Source organism: Theropithecus gelada, chromosome 11 (genome assembly GCF_003255815.1).
Source record: "Theropithecus gelada isolate Dixy chromosome 11, Tgel_1.0, whole genome shotgun sequence".
In the NCBI taxonomy this organism is placed as follows: Eukaryota; Metazoa; Chordata; class Mammalia; order Primates; family Cercopithecidae; genus Theropithecus; species Theropithecus gelada.
The window spans coordinates 77,153,729-77,174,871 of NC_037679.1; the positions used below are offsets into that span (position 1 = coordinate 77,153,729).

The 21,143-nt window shown below is 46.2% G+C and overlaps 1 protein-coding gene across 1 annotated transcript in view; it reads right to left on the reverse strand.

Moving 5' to 3' along the window:
* Positions 1-863: 863 nt before the first annotated feature.
* VSIG10 (V-set and immunoglobulin domain containing 10) overlaps positions 864-21,143 on the reverse strand; it is a 48,221-nt gene continuing 27,941 nt past the window's right edge. The window contains exons 3-9 of the mRNA XM_025403664.1: positions 19,796-20,098; positions 17,184-17,444; positions 11,307-11,600; positions 9,244-9,354; positions 8,937-8,952; positions 5,982-6,190; positions 864-3,952 (exon numbers count right to left, since the gene is read on the reverse strand). Coding sequence (XP_025259449.1) covers positions 3,897-3,952; positions 5,982-6,190; positions 8,937-8,952; positions 9,244-9,354; positions 11,307-11,600; positions 17,184-17,444; positions 19,796-20,098 — 1,250 coding nt within the window. The 3' untranslated portion in view covers positions 864-3,896. The remainder of the gene's footprint in view (positions 3,953-5,981; positions 6,191-8,936; positions 8,953-9,243; positions 9,355-11,306; positions 11,601-17,183; positions 17,445-19,795; positions 20,099-21,143) is intronic.

Sequence of the window (21,143 nt, forward strand, 5' to 3'; positions counted from 1 at the left end):
CTGTTCACCCCACTTGGCCGGTTTTTTTTTTTTTTTTAACCTGCCGATTTCTCAGTCTCCCCATTTTCCGCTGGCTACCTGTCCCTTCCTCGCCGCCCATTTTAACTTTAGCATGCCCCGTTCTCACCCTTCATTTTCCACTGGGTATTTTTTATGCTTCCTAATTTTAAAAACGGACCAGCACACCCCTTCCTCTGGGTCTCCACTTTTTATCTCTGGCACCAGTGTCGGCCTCCTCCACCTCTGCTCCCATTTGATCGCTAATTTCCTGCCTCCTGAGGACCCCCGTTTTATTGTCCAGCCTCCCCCCTCCCACTTTTCTCTAATTTTCTGAGTCTCCATTTTTTGTCTTCCAAATTCCTTCGATTCCTGGAGTCTTTACAGGCCTCATTTTTATGTACACATCATGGAAAAGAATAAAAGGGTAAGGGCGCAGGGCACGATGGCTTATGCCTGTAATCCCAGCACTTTGGGAGGCCTAGGCGGGCAGAACACCTGAGGTCAGGAGTTTGAGACCAGCCTGGCCGATATGGCCAAACCCAATCTCTACTAAAAATACAAAAATTAGCTGGGCATGGTGGCTGGCGCCTGTAAACCCAGCTATTTGGGAGACTGAGGCAGGAAAATCACTTGAACCCAGGAGGCGGAGGTTGCAGTGAGCTGAGATCTTGCCATTGCACTCCAGCCTGGGCGACAGAGCAAGACTCTGTCTCGAGGAAAAAAAAAAAAAAAGCGGGGCTGAGGTGAGAAGAAGAATATTGTTACCAATTTTTAAAAAGCTAGTAAAAAAAAATTTTTGTCAAGTTCGTTTTTCCAAGTCTTTCAATTTACTAAGCAGGTCTCAATCAAGATCACAAAAGCACTTACTTAAAAATAGCTTTATTCCATTATCTTTTAAAAAATGCATATGATAACCTCAGAATTAATTTCTCCCAATCTCCCCCCACCACATCTTAAAATGTAAATAATGGAGAAGGAGCTGCTTTTTTTTCTTTGCAGCAGTTCCTGGCCAGTCCCAACGTGAGAAATATCAGTTGGCCCTTATTGCATCATAATACATTTTACCTAGTAAGGATGATTTTCTAAGTCTCAGTGCATGGGTTATTGCAATTTTCCATCTTGTGTTTTCCTGCGGCAGTTATGGGGCTTGTATGTGCTTGTGAGAATTGGAGCCAATATCAAAGCCACAGAATTGTGGAGGCTCCCTTCCCGGGGTCCACCAGGTTTTGAGAAAAACAAGAAAAAGGTCAGTTGCAATGGACCTGAAGTGTTTATCTTCCTGGTCCTGATAAATAGATCTCACAGTCTCTACGTTAACAATACATGCAGATAAGATTTTTTTTTAAAAGCACAGTGTAACAACTCGGACTTTGCCACACAAACTGTAATCCACTGTCAACAAGCTTGTGGATTTGGGCACGGATCGTCTTAAAGAAGCCTGAATTCTTCAAAAATCCTTAAAACTTGAAGACCTGGATTTTACCTGATCCAGGATATTAATGTGCACACAGGACTCAGATATGTGACGGCAGTCACAGCTCAGCTGGTCAAAGGTTTATAGTGTTTGGCACCAGGACCATGAAGCTCCCATTTGATAGTGGAAAAACCCTCAAATATTTCCTATCAACAGATGTGTGTGCAAGAGAAGAGGAAGTTGTGGAAAATATCCCAGTGATCTTACAAAACATTCTCTGTGTTCCCAGTTAGGGTTTTTTTTTTTTTTTCACCTCAACAGTTTTTGTGTTTTCTTTTTTTAATCTTGTTGCCTCTGAGTAGTAGACTCTTCAATTCTGGAATTTGGTTGCCGAAGACTCTAAAGGAGAGACTCACTCAGTATTCAGGGACTTTGGAAGCAAGCTGAGTATCTCATTCTAAAATGACACTGATTTACACTGTTGAGAATGGTCAAGTATGTGGGTGCCTTGCAGCAAAAGACAAAAAGCCAAAAGCCAGTAGAACTGCAATTCACAGCTATTCCTGAGGGGTGCACATTGCAGCCCACTCTTGAGCTCCCCAATGTTCTGAGCAGGGGACAGGGCATACTTCTAGTGATTTGCTTAGTTTAGTCCCTTCATCCAAGAAAACAGACCTTCCCCAACCACACCTGCAGGGTTACTTCAGACAACCAGCTTCTCATTTTAGAGTCCCAGTTCCTAGAATTAGAGAAAGGAAGTTCCCCTTTAAGCCCTAGGTCCGGCCCACTAGAGCAGATACGCAACATTAAAGAGTGCAAATTCAAGTAAGTTCTTCATATTTAGCAAACATCCACTGCACCTTTATAAGATCCTTGACTAAGAAATTTATATGAAATCAGAAAACTTAAATATTGAAACTATACAAGGATCTACTGGAAGCATCAGCAGGCTAAACTCATCACATGGTATTTTCATTCCAAATTTAGTGTTATTGATCAGTGTACCCTCAGAATATCCTTAAGCAGCAGGAAGGAAACAAGTTTTCCTCTTCCCATTTCCAAGATTGAGAAACAGTCCAGATGAGCTGGTTTGCCCAAGCAGTTCTTATCACCAGATACTCCATTATTAAACATGTCTCCTGCCTTCTTTGAAAGCAACAGGAGAAATGAAGCATAGGAAAGTCTGCAAGCTAATAGTGTATCACCTAGGAGGCTTGTATATAAATATGAAGCTCTGCAAAATGTGGTTATAATGAAAGGCACTTGCTATTACCAGCTCCCTAACTCTTTTTAAAAGAATTCTATATCCAGGGAAATAAAAATGGTTAAGACAGTGCTGATTTGCTTAGTTTAGTTCCTTCATCCAAGAAAACAGACCTTCCCCAACCACACCTGCAGGGTTACTTCAGACAACCAGCTTCTCATTTTAGAGTCCCAGTTCCCAGAACTGGAGAAAGGAAGTTCCCCTTTAAGCCCTAGGTCCTGCCCACTAGAGCAGATACGCAATATTAAATAGTACAAATTCAAGTCAGATTTTCATATTTAGCAGGTGATCTTACAAAGATGTTTTTCAATAAATGGATTACGTTTTTCAATGAATGGATCTTACAAAGATGTTTTTCAATAAATGGAAGGAAAGATGTGTGTGCTTGGTTTTTTTGCTGAGACCCAAATGTTGCTAGTGCAAGCACCCACCAGGGGTACAGGTCGAGTCAAAGCTGAATGAAGAGCTCATCTTCAATGTAGCTTTCCAAGCTTTCCAAACGAGACAACAATAAGTGAGCAATTTCCTCATCTATTTTATAGGTGAGGAAATTGAGGCCAAGAGACAGGTAAAGAATTGTGCCCTAGCCCATGAAAGAAGGAAGCAACAGAGCCCAGATTCGACTTCAGGTGTTTCTAACTCCAAAGCCTGAACCAAACTGCCTTCCTCTGATTGGCATTGGTACCTGGAACTTCACCTGTTCCAAGGAATTGATATTTGCGTGGTGGCACGGCTGAGGCAGGAGAATCGGTTGAATACGGGAGGTGGAGGTTGTGGTGAGCCGAGATTGTGCCATTGCACTCCAGCCCGGGCAATAAAGGGAGACTCGGTCTCAAAAAAAAAAAAAAAAAGTGTTAAAAGGCACCAAGACCCAGCGCTTCCCTGACCTCTGCTCCCTCCAAATAAGCATCTATCACAGTAAATCAACCTGGATAAAGCCAGGATTCACAGCAGAAGTGGCACCTCAGACACCAAAGCAGCCTTCCTTCTCAAAGCTTTTAAACATCATTGGGAAAACTTAGAGCAAATCAAACCAACGTTTTTCAATAAATGGAAGGAAAGATGTGTGTGCTTGGTTTTGTTTTTTGCTGAGACCCAAATGTTGCTAGTGCAAGCCCCGGCCAGGGGTGCAGGTCGAGTCAAAGCTGAATGAAGAGCTCATCTTCAGTGTAGCTTTCCAAGCTTTCAGAGCAAGACAACCATGGACCATCCTCTTCTTCAGACTGGCCTGTCTTCTTCTTGAACAATGTCACTTTGCTCCTCACTGCTGTCATCTGCACAGGGGGGAAATAAACCCAATGCTTTGTAATCAGAGTGTGATTCTATTTCAACCATCAGTCATCAATCATCTCAGTGATTTCTAGTCCTTTCCTGGTGAGTCACAGAATGGGATCTCATGGAGAGGAAGGTGGGGTAGGGTGTGTTTTCCCCTTTTCACCTGTTTTCTACACTCAAAACCTCTAGGCATGCTTGATACCAGCCATCCTTCATGTCCTCTGCTCACGCCCCTGCCCTCACCTGAAACACCCTGTCTCCTTTCTGCTTATTCCAACTCAGCCGTCCTAAAGCCTTGCTTCATGTCCACCTCTTCCATAAAGCTTCCCCTGACCAGTGCACCCCTCCAGGCTCTTATCTTTCTCTGAGGTCCTATAATTTTTGGTTCAGTGGCACGATCTCAGCTCACTGCAGCCTCAACTTCCTAGGCTCAGGGGATTCTCCCACTTCAGCCTCCCAAGTAGCTGGGGCTACAGGTACATGCCACCATACCCAGCTAATTTTTTGTACTCTTAGTAGAGACCGGTTTTGCCATGTTGCTGAGGCTGGTCTCAAACTCCTGGGCTCCAGTGATCCGCCCACTTTGGCCTCCCAAAGTGCTAGGATTACAGGCATGAGCCACCGCGCCTATAATTTTTAAATATTGTCCATCAGGCAATTAATCAAATATCTTTCTGCAGCAGCTCTTCTACTGCTCTCTCAAAGTGCTGGTTCAGTCTTGCTCCTGTTTCCATTTCCCCTGTGCATTTTAGTTTGTTCACCTAAACTGGTTTTTTTTGTTTTGTTTTGTTTTGAGACAGAGTCTCACTCTATCACCCAGGCTGAAGTGCAGTGGCTCAATCTCGGCTCACTGCAGCCTCCGTTTCCCGGGTTCAAGTGATTCTCCTGCCTCGGCCTCCGAAGTAGCTGGGATTACATGCACCTACTATGCCCAGCTAATTTTTGTATTTTTAGTAGAGATGGGGGGGTCTCACCATGTTGGCCAGGCTGGTCTCAAACTCCTGACCTCAAATGATACACCTACCTCAGCCTCCCAAAATGTTGGGATTATAGGCGTGAGCCACTGCACCCAGCCTGAACTGGTCTTGTAAAGCCCCTGCATGAAGACGCTAACAGTTTCTCTTTTCTATTCTCCCACAATGCCAATATTGTGCCTACCCTAGACCAGGACCTTGATAAGAGTGTGTCAATTTGATTTTCATGTTGGTAGTTGACAGTAGTCTCAGGTTCTAGACTAAAGTTTAGCTATCTTCCCCAGCCTTTAAAAAACCAAACTCGGCCGGGCGCGGTGGCTCAAGCCTGTAATCCCAGCACTTTGGGAGGCCGAGACGGGTGGATCACGAGGTCAGGAGATCGAGACTATCCTGGCTAACACGGTGAAACCCCGTCTCTACTAAAAAATACAAAAAACTAGCCGGGCGATGTGGCGGACGCCTGTAGTCCCAGCTACTCGGGAGGCTGAGGCAGGAGAATGGCGTGAACCCGGGAGGTGGAGCTTGCAGTGAGCTGAGATCCGGCCACTGCACTCCAGCCTGGGCGACAGAGCGAGACTCCGTCTCAAAAAAAAAAAAAAAAAAAAAAAACCAAACTCACCCCTTAGAGATTTCCTGCTGAGAAGCTCACTGCAGTTCAGAGGTTTGTGGGCTTTTTTGTTTTGTTTTGTTTTTTTGTTTGTTTTTTGAGACAGGTGTCCCACTGCTGCCCAGACTGGAGTGCAGTGGCGTGATCATAGCTCACTGCAGCCTGGACCTCCTACGCTCAAGCAATCCTCCAGCCTCAGCCTCCCAAGTAGCTGGGATCACAAGTGCACACTACCATGCCTGGCTAATTTTTCTTTCTTTCTTTCTTTCTTTTTTTTTTTTTTTTTTTTTGTAGGGACAGAGTGTCACTATGTTGCCCAGGCTAGTCTCGAACTTCTGGGCTCAAGTGATCTTCCCACCTTGGCCTCCCAAAATGCTGGGATTATAGGCATGAGCCAACATGCCTTTGTTTGTTTTCTGTTTATTTGTTTAAGGAAAAAGAGCTTACCTTGTAGATCCTGGAATCCATTTCCCATCTGTTCTATGTTCCCATTCACCAAGGCGGTCACTCTGTGAATGTGGTCCTGCTTAGGTATTTCTTTTGGCAACTCCTCTCTCTCATGTGCTTCCTCCTGTTCCTCTACTGCAGCATCTTCCTCCTCCTCCTCCTCCTCTTCTGAATCCACCAAAACCATGACATCATCCATGTTTTGTCCCCTAATTTCCAAAGGGAAAAAATAATCAAGAAGATTTCCTATTTTTCCCAACTTTAGCCCTCACTGAATAGGAAACACTAGATTTTTTGCGACCCCATTAGTAATATGGAAAATTCCTCAGGCACTCAGCTTGGTGAAGTAATGAGATGATGGTGTGGTAACCAAAGAGAGAGATGCTGCCACAAATTGCTTCAGATGATGGTATCTCGTGCTGGGTTTGTTTTATTACTCCCTTGCTCCTCGGGCAGGTGACCATGTCCCAGGCATCTACCATTTCATGTCCCCTTACAGCAGGTAGACAAATGTTTTTCCTTTTCTGAAATGCCCTCATTCTGCTCTACTTACCAAAATCTGTCCCCCTCTTCATTTTGGAAGACACAGGTAAAGTCCTCTCTCTCCCGCTAAAGACCTAAATTAATGATTCCATTTAGAGTCCACACTGTAGCTTATTTACTGTCAGCTCACTAGCTCTGCCTACCCAGCCAGACTTTGCATTTCGGACTATACATTTCTTTTTCTTTTTTCTTTTTCAAGATGGAGTCTTGCTCTGTTGCCCAGGCTGGAGTGCAGTGGCGCGATATTGGCCCACTGCAACCTCCACCTCCTGGGTGCAAGCAATTCTCCTGCCTCTGCCACCCAAGTAGCTGAGACTAAAGGCGTGCGCCACCACATCTGGCTAATTTTTGTATTTTTAGTAGAGACGTGGTTTCAGCATGTTGGCTAGGCTAGTCTCTAATGCCTGGCCTCAAGTGATCCACCCACCTTGGCCTCCCAGAGTGCTGGGATTATAGGGCATGAGCCACTGTGCCCGGCCTGGACTGTGCATTTCTTCTTTTTTCTTTTTTTGAGACAGAGTTTCGTTCTTGTTGCCCAGGCTGAAGTGCAATGGCACAATCTTAGCTCACTGCAACCTCCGCCTCCCAGGTTCAAGTAATTCTCCTGCTTCAACCTCCCGAGTAGCTGGGATTACAGGCATGCGCCACCACACCTGGCTGATTTTTTGTATTTTTAATAGAGATGGGGTTTCTCCATGTTGGTCAGGCTGGTCTGGAACTCCCAACCTCAGGTGATCCACCCACCTCAGCCTCCCAAAGTGCTGGGATTACAGGCATGAGCCACCGCACCCGGCAAAACAAACTTTTTCTTTTTCAGACGGAGTTTCACTCTTGCTGCCCAGGCTAGAGTGCAGTGGCGCGATGTCGGCTCACCACAACCTCCGCCCCCTGGGTTCAAGTGATTTTCCTGCCTCAGCCTCCTGAGTAGCTGGGATTACAGGCATGTGCCACCATGCCCGGCTAATTTTGTATTTTTAGTAGAAACGGGGTTTCTCCATGTTGGTCAGGCTAGTCTCAAATTCCCGACCTCAGGTGATCTGCCCGCCTTGGCTTCCCAAAGTGCTGGGATTACAGGCGTGAGTCACTGTACCCAGCCTGGACTATGCATTTCTTAAGGAAGAAAGAATGAAAGTCACAGGTCAGTCACCTGCCCGAGGAGCTGTGTTACATTCTCATTTAATCTTCACAAACCCCTTGGTGAAACAGATCAGGAGACGAAGGCTCAGAGAGGGTCAGGGATTTTCTATCGGTACAGGGCTTGGGAATGGCACAGCTGTCATTTGAACCCAGGTCCAATGGTCTCAATGCCTTTTCCTCCTATACCACACTGATGCCTCCGGTGAGAAACAAGCCCAGGGAATGACAGACTTACTGAGAGAATGGCCCTCCAATACAGGGCAGTAAAGGTAATGTTTTGCTACGAAAGATGGTCCCAGAACAATAACACCCTGTTGTTATGAATAGGTAAAGAACTGTTTTTCCATAGGATCATAGAGAAGAGTACTCTGCTCCCACCCAGAATCTCCTTAGGAAATGTAATATACAAGTTCCATTTGGTTGCTTTGCCCCTACTGGGGTTTCCTTTTGGGAGGGGGTTCTAGGCATGCTCATAGTAGTCTTCCAAAACACTGTAAAACTGGCTGGGTGCAGTGGCTCACGCCTGCAATCCCAGCACTTTGGGAGGCCGAGGCGGGCGGATCACTTGAGGCCAGGAGTTCAAGACTAGCCTGGCCAACATGGTGAAACCCCGTCTCTACTAAAAATACAAAAATTAGCCAGGCGTGGTGGTGCGCACCTGTAATTCCAGCTACTCAGAAGGCTGAGGCAGAAGAATGGCCTCAACCCAGGAGGCAGGGACTGTGGTGAGCCGACATCGCGCCATCGCACTCCAGCCTGAGCAAGAGAGCAAGATTCTGTCTCAAAAAACAAAAAACAAACAAAACAAAACAAAAAACTCTAAGACCATGATTGATTCTTTCTTTTAGCTCTTTTTAGAAAATTAAATAAAACAAATGCATGAATGACTGGCTCAAAATGTACACATTGTCTTTCTGTCTCAATGACAGACCTGCAATGTGTCCAGCCCTGAGGTTTGGCGTCGTAAAAGAACACAGACTTTGGAATTGATTAGACCTGGACCTGAAGGAAGGCACTGCTGCTTTCTTCCAGAATGAGCTTGCAGAAATTACTTCATTGAGCCTCCATCCCCTTATCTGGAAAATGGAGACGTCACCACCACCGTGAGGAGATGATGATAGGGTTTATAAGAATACCTGATAAAACCCCTACACCAGTTCTAGTACATTGTAGGTCCTCAGTGGTAGTTGCTATTATTGTTCTTATGAAAGGAAGGGAATAAAACAGAAGTGAAGACAGATGGTGGGAATGGGTTTGAGTCTAGGGAACACTCACCTGAAAGTGTTTCCTACTGAAGAGAGAAAGGAAAAACCATTAATATCCAGTAACATCCACTTCAACCTCACAGGTTCTTATTCAGGCTAACATTTACTAGAGGAACGAATAAGAAAACTGACTCAATGTAACAGGTGATAGGGTGTCCCGGGATGGTACCTAGATGACTTATTACTGTACATCTCGACCCAACGAAGAAGCCCAGAGAACAGAACTTCAGGTGGGCACATGACAGGGGCCATCCTTCCCCAACCCGCACCTTTTCAAAAGCCTGGAAGAGAAGCTAAGGGACCCAGGGAGCTCTTACCTTTCCAGCAGAACACAGGGCTATAATACAACAGAAGCCCTGAGATAATGGCCAGTCCCAGCAGAAGGAGACTCACAATGGTTCCCACAATCCCCCCGATATTTACAGGTTCTGTAAAGACAAATCACACCGTTGATTCTTCCATCAGATATGTGTGCAATCAGAACACCACCTTCCTTTCTCTGCGTGGATCCAGTTCTTGTCTTATCTTGATTGCTGACCTTGGGTACGGCTGATGACCTGTCTGTCACGCCAGATAAATATTTTATCACCCAACCTCAGAGAGTTTGTGGGGATGAGATGGAGCAGGGAATGTGAAAAAACAATGGAAAGTTAAAATCTCTCTGTCTACCAAACATTGAGACTATTTATAAGGCCATGGTAAGTAAGAGTGTGAGAGTTATCAATGCCATGATAAACAGAGTGATCAATGGAACAGAACAGAGAATCCAGGAACAGGTCCACACGTAAATATACTTGATATATGACAGGGTATTGAGCAAAGGAAGCACTATTTAAGAATTGGTACTAGAGCCTGGGCATGGTGGCTCACGCCTGTAACCCCAGCACTTTGGGAGGCTGAGGAGGGCGGATCACCTGAAGTCAGGAGTTTGAGACCAGCCTGACCAACATGGTAAAACCCCATCTCTACTAAAAATACAAAATTAGCCAAGTGTGGTGGTGCATGCCTGTAATCCCAGCTCCTCGGGAGGCTGAGGCATGAGAATCGCATAAACCCGGTAGGTGGGGGTTGTGGTGAGCCAAGATTGCGCCATTGCACTCCAGCCTGGACAACAAGAGTGAAATTCCGTCTCAGAAAAAGAAAGAAAGGGGAGGGAAGGTGTGGGAAGGGAAGGGCAAGGAAAGAAAAGAAGGAAGGCAGGAAAGGGAAAAGGGAGATGAAAAGGGGAAAGGCAGAAGGGAAGGGAAGAAAGAAAGAGGCCAGGTGTGGTGGCTCATGCCTGTAATCTCAACACTTTGGGAGGCTGAGATGGGAGGATCACTTGAGCCCAGGAGTTCAAGGCCAACCTGGTCAACATGGAGAGACCCCCATCTCTATAAAAAATAAAATAAAAATAGACATCTATAGTAAAAATTAGAATTCAGGACCGTGGTTACCTTTCAAGAGGGGCCCAGGATGAGACTAGGCCTACAGGGAGGGTTCCCAGGTAAAATTCAGTATGCCCAGTGAAATTTGGATTTCAGATAAACAATGAATAGTTTTTCAGTGTAAGTATGTCCCATGAAATATCTGGAACACACTTATACTAAAAAAAAAAAAAAAAATTATTTTTCTAAACTCAAATTTAACCAGGCATCCTGTTTTTAAAGTTCTATTGTTATTTTCTTCTTTTCGAGATGGAGTCTTGCTCTGCCACCCAAGCTGGAGTGCAGTGGCACAATCTTGGCTCACTGCAGCCTTCACCTCCCAGAGTCCAGTGATTCTGCCTCAGCCTTCTGAGTAACTGGGATTATAGGCACCTGCCACCATGCCCAGTTAATGGTCTCTAACTCCCAACCTTAGGTGATCTGCCTATCTCAGCCTCCCAAGTAATTTTGTTTTTTTACTAGCGATGGGGTTTCACCATATTGGCCAGGCTGGTCTCGAACTCCTGGCCTTAACTGATCCACCCGCCTTGGCCTCCCAAAGTGCTGGGATTACAGGCGTGAGCCACCGCGCCCAGTCCTATTGTTGTTTCCAAATCTGGCCCTGAGACATACCAGTAACCTAATGCATGTTGGTACTATTCTATATCCTAAATGGGATGACAGTTTCTTAGGTGTTCCTTTTGCTGTTATGCTTCACAACTGATACACACTAGATATCTATTCTTTGGTGTGTATAGATAGTATGTAATTTTTGCTACCTATGTAAATATTAGTGAGTTTGGGGTTGGATAATAATGTATTCCAGCCACCTTGTCAAGTCATAAGCAAGCGGATATGCCTTCTCCCAGTTGGCAGTGACCCACGTGCAGGGAGGCACCAGGCTGTCCCCATGCTGGTGCTGGGTGCTCTGAAGCTCTGAACCCTCCTCCTTCAGGCTCAGTTCCACCACTCACCTTTCACACTCAGCCAGATTTCCACCTCCCTCACCCCTACAGGGCTGTCAGCCCGGCAGACGTAGTAGCCCTCATCCAGGTCCTGGGAACAGTTGTGGATGGTGAGGGTGGAGTCCTGGCCGTCCTGGGTAATGAGATGGCGGCTGCTGGGCTGGATGACCACCTCAGGCTGGGTAAGGTTCCTCAGCCACAGGATCTTGGCAGGGGGGTAGGCCCCAGACACCTGACAGGTAAGTGTCACATTGCCTCCAACGAAGCAAGTCTTCATGGGCTCAGAGAGAAGGGAGGGACCCCCTGGTGATCAGAAGGTAAAGAAAGACAAATGTTAGAGATTCAAGTCATGAACTGAGATCTGCAAGAAAAATACAGTAGTCTTCTTTTTTTTTTTTTGAGATGGAGTTTTTGCTCTGTTGCCCAGGCTGGAGGGCAGTGGCGCGATCTTAGCTCACTGAAACCTCTGCCTCCCTCTCGGGTTCAAGCAATTCTCCTGCCTCAGCCTCCCGAGCTGGGATTACAGGCGTGTGCCACCACACGTGGCTAATTTTTGTATTTTTAGTAGAGACAGGGTTTCACCATGTTGCCCAGGCTGGTCTCAAACTCTCAAGCTCAGGTGATCTGCCCATCTCAGCCTCTCCCAAAGTGCTGGGATTATAGGCGTGAGCCACCGCATCCGGCCCCAGTCCCCTTTATCCGTGATTTTACTTTCTGAGGTTTCAGTTACCATGGTCAACTACAGTGCAAAAATATTAAATGGAAAATTCCAGAAATAAACTTTTTTTTTTTTTTTTTTTTTTTTGAGATGGAGTCTCACTTTGTCACCCAGGCTGGAGTGCAGTGGCGCAATCTTGGCTCACTGCAATCTCTGCCTCCTGAGTTCAAGAGATTCTCCTGCCTCAGCCTCCCGAGTAGCTGGGATTACAGGCGTGAGCTACCACGCCCGGCTAATTTTTGTATTTTTAGTAGAGACGGGGTTTCACCATATTGGCCAGGCTAATTTCAAACACCTGCCTCAGCCTCCCAAAGTGTTGGGATTACAGGTGTGAGCCATCATGCCCGGCCAATTCATAAACTTTTTATCTTTTTCTTCTCTTGCAGTACTTTTAATATTCACAATTTCCTAAGTTTTAAACTGCACACTGTTCTGAGTCGTGTGATGAAATCTTGCACCATCCTGAATGAGCCTTTCTTCATCACAAGAAGAAGGCTGAGTAGATATTTTGAGAGAAAGATCACATTTGCATAATTTTTATTACCGTATATTGTTATACTTGTCTATTTTTTATTAGTTACTATTGTTAATCTCTTATTGTGCCTAATGTATAAATTAACCTTATCATAAGTATTTATGTATAGGAAAAAGCATAGTACATATAGGGTTCAGTGCTACCTATGGTTTCAGGCATCCACTGGGGATCTTGGAACATATCCCTTATAGATAAGGGAGGAACACTACCTTTCCTTCCTAATGAAGCAACTCCAGAAATTGTTTCTTTTTTCTTTTTTTTTCTGAGACAAGGTCTTGCTCTGTTGCCCAGGCTGGAGTGCAGTGGCATGATCTTGGCTCACTGCAACCTCCGCCTCCCAGATTCAAGCAATTCTCATGCCTCAGCCTCCCAAGTAGCTGGGATTACAGGTGCCCACCACCACGCCCAGCTAATTTTTGTACTTTTAGTAGAAACAGGGTTTCACCATGTTGGTCAGGCTGGTCTCGAACTCCTGACCTCAAATGATCTGTCCACCTTGGCCTCCCAAAGTGCTGGGATTACAGGCATAAGCCACCGCACCTGGCCAACTCCAGAAATTTCTGTACCACACCTGGTGTTACATAATAATAAGCCTAACATTAACTAAGCATTTACTGTGGGCAAGGCACTGTTACACATATTAACCCAATTCACTCTCACAGCAACCCTGTTATTATGCCCATTTTGCAGATAAGGAAACTGAGGCACAGAGAAAGTTAAGTAATTTGCTCAATGCTACAGAACTAAATAGGAAATGCAGCTATGATACAGAGTGATCAACTGTCTGCCCAGGATGTGGAGTTTTCCCAGGATGTGGAGTTTTCAGTCCTAAAACCAGGAGAGTTCTGGGCAAACCAGGATAAACGGGTTCCTGTATCCACAAGCTTTCCTTCTATGCTATATACTACTACATACAAAAACTGTACTGATCATATAAAAAATGGACACATATCTAACAAGGATTTCAAGGGGACAAGAGGGCAGCTGTATTTGTTTCCAATTGCTGATGTAACAGATTGTGACAAACTTAGTAGCTTGAAGCACATTTATTCTCTTACAGTTCTGGAGGTCAGGAGTCTGGAATGATCTTACATCAAGGTTAACATCAAGGTGTTGGCAGAGCTGGTTCCTTCTGGACGCTCTAGAGCAAGCTTGTGCGACCTGCAGCCTGTGGGCCAAATTCAGCCCAGGATGGCTTTGAATGTGAGGACATGTTTGCTTCTCTGTGGTGGTAGATATCATGAAAATTATGCACGGACCCTTTTTTTTTTTCCGCTCATCACCTGTCGTTAGTGTTAGTGTTTGTGTGAAATGCACTCCCATCATCCAATTACCTCCCACCAGGTCCCTCCGCCAATATTGGGAGTTACAATTCAACATGAGATTTGGGTGGGGACACAAAGCCAAACCATATCATGAGGTTTCGCTGTGTTGCCCAGGCTGGTCTCAAACTCCTAGGCCCAAGCAATCTGCCTGTCCTCGGCCTCCCAAAGTGCTGGGATTATAGGCATGAGCCACCATGCCTGACTGATCCTGGCGCTTCTCATCTCCCTTAACTTTGCCCATCCCCCCACTTTTTTTTGAGACAGAGTTTCACTCTGTCACCCAGGCCTGGAGTGCAGTGGCACAATATTGACTCACTGCAGCCTCAACCTCCTAGATCGGCCGCCCCAGTAGCTGGGATTATAGGTGCACACCACCATGCCCAGCTACCTTATTTATTTTTTATTTTTTGTAGAAACAAGGTCTGTGTTACCCAGGCTGGTCTCAAATTTGTAGCCTCAAGCTATCCTCCCACCTCTGACTCCCAAAGTGCTGGGATTACAGGCATGAGCCACCACGCTGGGCCTTCTCTCTTCTTACAAAGAAATACACCAGTCATTGAATTACAGCCCGCTCTAATCCAGTATGACCTTATCTTAACTTGATGCCATCTGCAAAGACTCTTTCCGAATAAAGTCATATCTACAGGTATTAGGGTTTGGACTTGAACATACCTATTTGGGGGACACAACTGAACCCCCAACCTCCATCCAGCTTTATCAGTATTTTACACACAACGCCCCGGTCACACGGGTCTTCTCTCGGGTCCTCAAATGCCAAATTTGTTTCCACCTCAGGGCCTCTGCGTTTGCTATTGCCTCTGCCAGGAACATTCAGACCACGGTCTTCACCTAGCCAGCTCCTTCTCATTCTAAGGATAGATTACCACCTCAAGGAGACCTCCCTGCCACCCTAGGAAAAGTGTCCCTCTTCTTATAAAGATCTCTCTTTTATACATACCATTTTATTATCCTCATAATTATTATCATATCTGGACCTATCTTACTTGTTTTTGTACTTTCTGTCTTCCTTCTACCTCCATGCCACCCAGGATATAAGCTCTGTGAAAGAGGAATGGTTATGGTTTTAAAAATATGTACAGACATTCTCTGACACTCCTCCCTTCAAAAAGTGGTGACTAATTCTCCCCAGTTCTCTTGAATGTGGGCTGGACTCATTTCTAATACACAGAGTGTGCAGAAGGGATCCCATGTAACTCCTGAGGCTAGGTCATAGAAAGGATAGCATCGGCTTGACTCACTCCGTCTTGAATCATTTGCTCTGGGGGAAGCCAGCCGCCATGTTGGCAGGAAATTCAAGGAGCCTTATGGAGAATCCCACATGGAGAAGAAATAGTTGCCAGGGATGGGAGTGAGGACTTCAAAAGTGATTTCAGCCCCCCAACCTTCAAATCTTCCGGCTGACACCCCAGACATATAGAGCCAAGACAAACCATCCCCAATGCCCACTGTCCCCTGTCTGAATTCCTGACCCACAGAAATCGTCAGATAATAAATGGTCATTCTTGTTTTAAGCCACTATGTTTGAGAGTAATTTGTTACACAACTAGATGCTATAGTTTGAATGTTTGTCCCCTCCAAATCTTATGTTTAAATTTGATCCTCAATGTTGGAGGTAAGGCCTAATGGAAGGTATTTGGATAAGTGAATTCTCATTCTATTAGCTTGGTGCAAAAGTAATTATAATTTTTGTCATTATTTCCTTTTATTTTTCTTTTATTTTTTTGAGATGGAGTCTTGTTCTGTCGCCCAGGCTGGGGTGCAGTGGTGTGATCTTGGCTCACTGAAAGCTCTGCCTCCTGGGTTCATGCCATTCTCCTGCCTCAGCCTCCTGCGTAGCTGGGACTACAGGCACCTGCCACCACGCCTAGCTATTTTTTTTTTTTTTTTTTTTTTTTGTATTTTTAGTAGAGACAGGGTTTCACTGTGTTGGACAGGATAGTCTCGATCTCCTGACCTCATGATCCGCCCGCTTCGGCCTCCCAAGGTGCTGGGATTACAGGCATGAGCCACCATGCCCGGCCTGTCATTACTTTCAATAGCAAAACCACAGTTACTTTTGCACCAATCTAATATTAGTGCTGGTTGTTTTTTTTTTTTTTTTTTTTTTTTTTTGAGATGGCATCTCACTCTGTCACCCAGGCTGGAGTGCAGTGGCACAATTTTGTTCACCGTAACCTCCGCTTCCTGGTTTCAAGCAATTCTCCTGCCTCAGCCTCCCGAGTAGCTGGGACTACAGGCACGCACCACCATGCCTGATTAATTTTTGTATTTTTAGTAGAGATGGGGTTTCATGATGTGGCCAGGCTGGTCTCAGACTCCTGACCTCAAGTGATCTACCAGCCTTGGCCTCCCAAAGTGCTAAGATTATAGGTGTGAGCTACTGCACCCAGCAAGCACTGGTTGTTAAAAAGAGCCTGGCACCTCCCTTCTCTCTTGGTTCCTCTCTCACTATGGATCTCTGCACAAGCTGGCTCCCCTTTTCCTTCTGTCATGAGCAGTAGCGGCCTGATGCTCTCACCAGAAGCCAAGCAGATGCTGGTGCCATGTTTCTTGCACAGCCTATGAAACTATGAGCAAATGAACTAATTTTCGGCGAGGCCCAGTGGCTCACACCTGCAATCCCAGCACTTTAGGAGGCTGAGGCAGGTGGATCACTTGAGGTCAGGAGTTCGAGACTAGCCTGGCCAACATGATGAAACCCCATTTCTACTAAAAATACAAAAATTAGCCAGGCATGGTGGTGCATGCCTTTAGTCCCAGCTACTCAGGTGGCTGAGGCAGGAGAATCACTTGAACCTGGGAGATGGAGGTTGCAGTGAGTCAAGATTGTGCCACCGCACTCCAGTCTGGGCAACAGAGCAAGACTCTGTCTCAAAAAAACAAAAACAAACAAACAAACAAACAAACAATTTTCTTTATAAACTACCCAGCCTCAGGTATTCCTTTACAGCAACAGTAAATGGACAGACACAAAAGATGATGAACCTCATCTGTCTTGTTCACTGCTCCACCCTCAGCACGTAGAAACTGTACCTGGCACATAGCACGTGCCCAATTAGTATTTGTCAAGCGGAAAATAGCTTGGACTAGAACGAAGAAGCTTGAGCAAAGCATCTCTAAAGTTTGAAAGGAATAAAACACAAAGAAAAAGAAAGGAAGAAAGGGAAGGAATTCAGTCCACTCTGACATCCTGGGATTTCTTCCTCAGAAGAACTCTCAAATGCTTCTCCCAGGAGAAAGGAAGGCAGGTGAACTCCCAACCCCAAGACAAAGCAAAACAGACTCACTGATCTGCACCACGCAGCTGGCGCCCGACTCTGGCCCGACTATGTGGCTTGTAACACACTTGAACTTCTTGCCATCCGACAGCTGGGACTCGCTCAGCATTTCCACCCCCAGCTTTGACTTGCCCACGATTACACCTCCTGGCTCTTCTATCCACAGGAAGTCAGGGTCAGGGTATCCCCCATCCCAGCGACAGGTGAGCTGCAGCATGAACGATCCTGATGCCATCTGTGCCCAGCACTGGGGAGCTGATGGAGGGGGGTCTGCAAAACACCAGAGGAGAGCATGGGCTGAATCACAGACTCTAGGATCAGCCACTTGGCTGACTCTAAGGATGGCAGAACCAGGGTCTCAGAGAGACATCAACCCCCGTTAGTGTCAGTGTCCAATAGCTCCTAGCACAAATTCATGCCTGACAACACTCAGGTTTCCTCTGTTGGGTGTTAAATCTCTGAGGACCTGGGTCTCATTCGCCTTTGTATTTCTTTCTTTTTTTTTTTTTTTGAGACAGAGTTTCACTCTTGTCGCCCAGGCTGGAGTGCAGTGGCACGATCTCGGCTCACTGCAACCTCTGCCTCCCAGGTTCAAGCAATTCTCCTGCCTCAGCCTCCCAAGTAGCTGGGATTACAGGCATGCGCCACTGTGCCCCGCTAATATTTGTATTTTTAGTAGAGACAGGGTTTTGCCATGTTGGTCAGGCTGTTCTTGAACTCCTGACTTCAGGTGATCCACCTGCCTCAGCCTTCCAAAGTGTTGGGATTACAGGCGTGAGCCACTGCGCCCAGCCTCGCCTTTGCATTTCTTATTTATTTTTTAATCTATTTTTTTTTTTAAATACAGACAGGGTTTTGCCATGTTGGCCAGGATGGTCTGAACTCCTGGCTGGCCTCAGATGATCCACCTGCCTCAGCCTCCCGAAGTGCTGAGATTACAGATGTGACTACCACGCCCAGCCCCACTCTGCATTTCTACAGTGGTTTTTGTCCAAGATATTTGTGTATGGGAGTGTTTGGTTGGTGTTTCCACCCCTGAGATAAAGGTTCATGGACCACTTGTTCACAACAGTGCTAGAGGGCCTGGTGCCTGTGACAGTCACACTGGGTCCACAAAAAGAATGTATATAGATGGATAGATGAACACATAAATTGTGGTCCATCCATGCAAGGAATGGACGATTATTCAGCCATTAAAAGGAATGCATTACTGATACATGCCTCAACATAGATGAACCTCAAAAACATGACGACAGGTGAAAGAAGTCAGACACAAAAAGCCCCACATTGCATGATCCATTCATATGAAGTGTCCAGAACAGGCCAACCCACAGGGACAGAATGCAGATTGGGGGTTCTCCAGGTCTGGGGAAAAGAGGGAATGAGGGTGACTGCTTATTGGGTACAGGATTTCCATTTGGGATGACAAAAATGCTTTGCAGGGCCAGCTGTGGTGGCTCACGCCAGTAATCCCAATACTTTAGGAGGCCGAGGTGAGCAGATCACTTGAGCTCAGGAGTTTGAGATTAGCCTGGGCAACATGGGAAGACCCTGTCTCTACCAAAAATACAAAAATTAGTCGGGTATGGTGGCACATGCCTGTGGTCCCAGCTGCTCTGGAGGCTGAGGTGGGAGAACTGAATGGCTTGAATCCGGAAGGTGCAGGCTGCAGTGAGCAGAGATCGCGCCACTGCACTCCAGCCTGGGCGACAGAACGAGACTCGGTCTCAAAAAAAAAAAAAAAAGAAAATGTTTTGGAACCTGACACAGGTGATGGTTGCATAAAAGCACTGAATGCCACTGAATTATACATTTTTCTTTTTACTTTTTTTTGAGACAGAGTCTCACCCTGTTGCCCAGGCTGAAGTGCAGTGGCACAATCTCGGCTCACTGCAACCTCTGTGTCCCAAGTTCAAGTGATTCACCTGCCTCAGCCTCCTAAGTAGCTGGGATTACAGGCATGAGCCATTGCACCCATTCAATTGTATGTTGTTAAATGGTTAATCCTATGTACTTTCACCTCAATTTAGGGGAAAGAAAAAAAAAGAATGCATTAGTGTCCTTCCATGGCTCCCAAGCACTGTCCTGCACCCCTGCATAGCAGCAAGCTTCTAGAAGGGATGATTCCCTCCCTGAGTGTAGCAGCCCCGGGTGTGTGTATTGGGGGAGCCACAGATATATGTTCAGAAGAACCATGTAGGAGGCATGCCTTTAAGGACAAACAGGAGGCCGGGCACAGTGGCTCACACCTGTAATCCCAGCACTTTGGGAGGCCAAGGCAGGCAGATCACCTGAGGTTGGGAGTTCGAGACCAGCCTGATCAACATGAAGAAACCCCGTCTCTACTGAAAACACAAAATTAGCCGGGTGTGGTAGAGCATGCCTGTAATCCCGGCTACCTCGGGAGGCTGAGGCAGGAGAATCGTTTGAACCCATGAGGTGGAGATCGCGGTGAGGTGAGATCACACCTTTGCACTCCAGCCTGGGCAACAAGAGCGAAACTCCATCTCAAAAAAAAAAAAAAAAAAAAAAAGACAAATGAGAGAGGCACAAATGCGCAGTTCGTAAGTTCATAAAGGGTTAAGGGGAAGAAGTAGGGCAGAGCAGTGCTGCTTACGCACAGTAGACCAGGAGCTCGGTGGTCACCTTTCGATGTCTCTTGCTGAGCAGATTCAAGGCCAAACAGGTGTAGTTCCCTTGGAGGTTTGGCGACATCAGTAACAGCGAGAAAGAGTTGACTGTCAGATTGTGGCCGAAGGACTCACTGCTGGAATTCAGGGCCTGGAACCACCATTCAACCATGGGTGGTGGCCTGGAGCTGCTGTTGCAACTGAAGTCCACCCCGGAGCCCCTGGCTGCGTAGAGGGTGCCGTTGGGGAGTGTGCCGGTGGCTGCGATGTGGACCTCAATCTGATAGGGGCCGCCTGGGAATGACAGAGGGAATAGGATGGCATTAATTATGTAAGAGTTCATTTGATTGTCACTGGGCGCGGTGGCTCACGCCTGTAATCCCAGCACTCTGGGAGGCCGAGGCAGGCGGATCACGAGGTCTGGAGTTCGAGACAAGGCTGACCAACATGGTGAAACCCCGTCTCTACTAAAACATTAAAACAAAATTAGCTGGGCATGGTGGCGCACACCTGTAATCCCAGCTACTCAGGAGGCAGAGGCAGCAGAATCGCTTGAAACCAAGAGGCAGAGGTTGCAGTGAGCCGAGATCGTGCCATTGCACTCCAGCCTGGGCGGGCGACAGAGGGAGATTCCGTCTCAAAAAAAAAAGAGTTCATTCGATTGCCTTACCAACTCTAATATATAAACGAACAGGAAACAGCCAATGAAGAGTATGGTATCTAATACTATGTGACAAATGCTATGCCAAGTGCCCTGATACATTATTTCATTTAATCCTGGGTGACTATGTGAGATTTTATTAGGGGCATAAATCTTTACAGAACAGCAAAAGTATATATTGCTCCTTAAAAAAAAAAAAAAAAACTGTAAGGGCTAGACACAGTAGCTTATGCCTATAATCCTAGCACTTTGGGAGGCTGAGATAGGAGGATCACTTGAGGCCAGGACTTCCAGACCAACCTGGGAAACATAGTAAGACCCCATTTCTATAAAAAAATAAAAATTAGGGCTGGCATGGTGGCTCATGCCTGAATTCCCAGCACTTTAGGAGGCTGAGGGAGGTGGACCACTTGAGGTCAGGAGTTCAACACCAGCCTGGTCAACATGACAAAACCCTGTCTCTACTAAAAATACAAAAACCATCTGGGCGTGGTCGCGCATGCCTGTAATCCCAGCTACTAGGGAGGCTGAGGCAGGAGAATCACTTGAACCTGGAAGGTGGATGTTGCAGTGAGCCGAGATTGCGCCACTGCACTCTAGCCTAAGCAACAGAGAAAGACTCCGTCTCAAAAAAAAAAAAAAAAAAACCCAACACTGCAAGGGCTAGGTACAGTAACT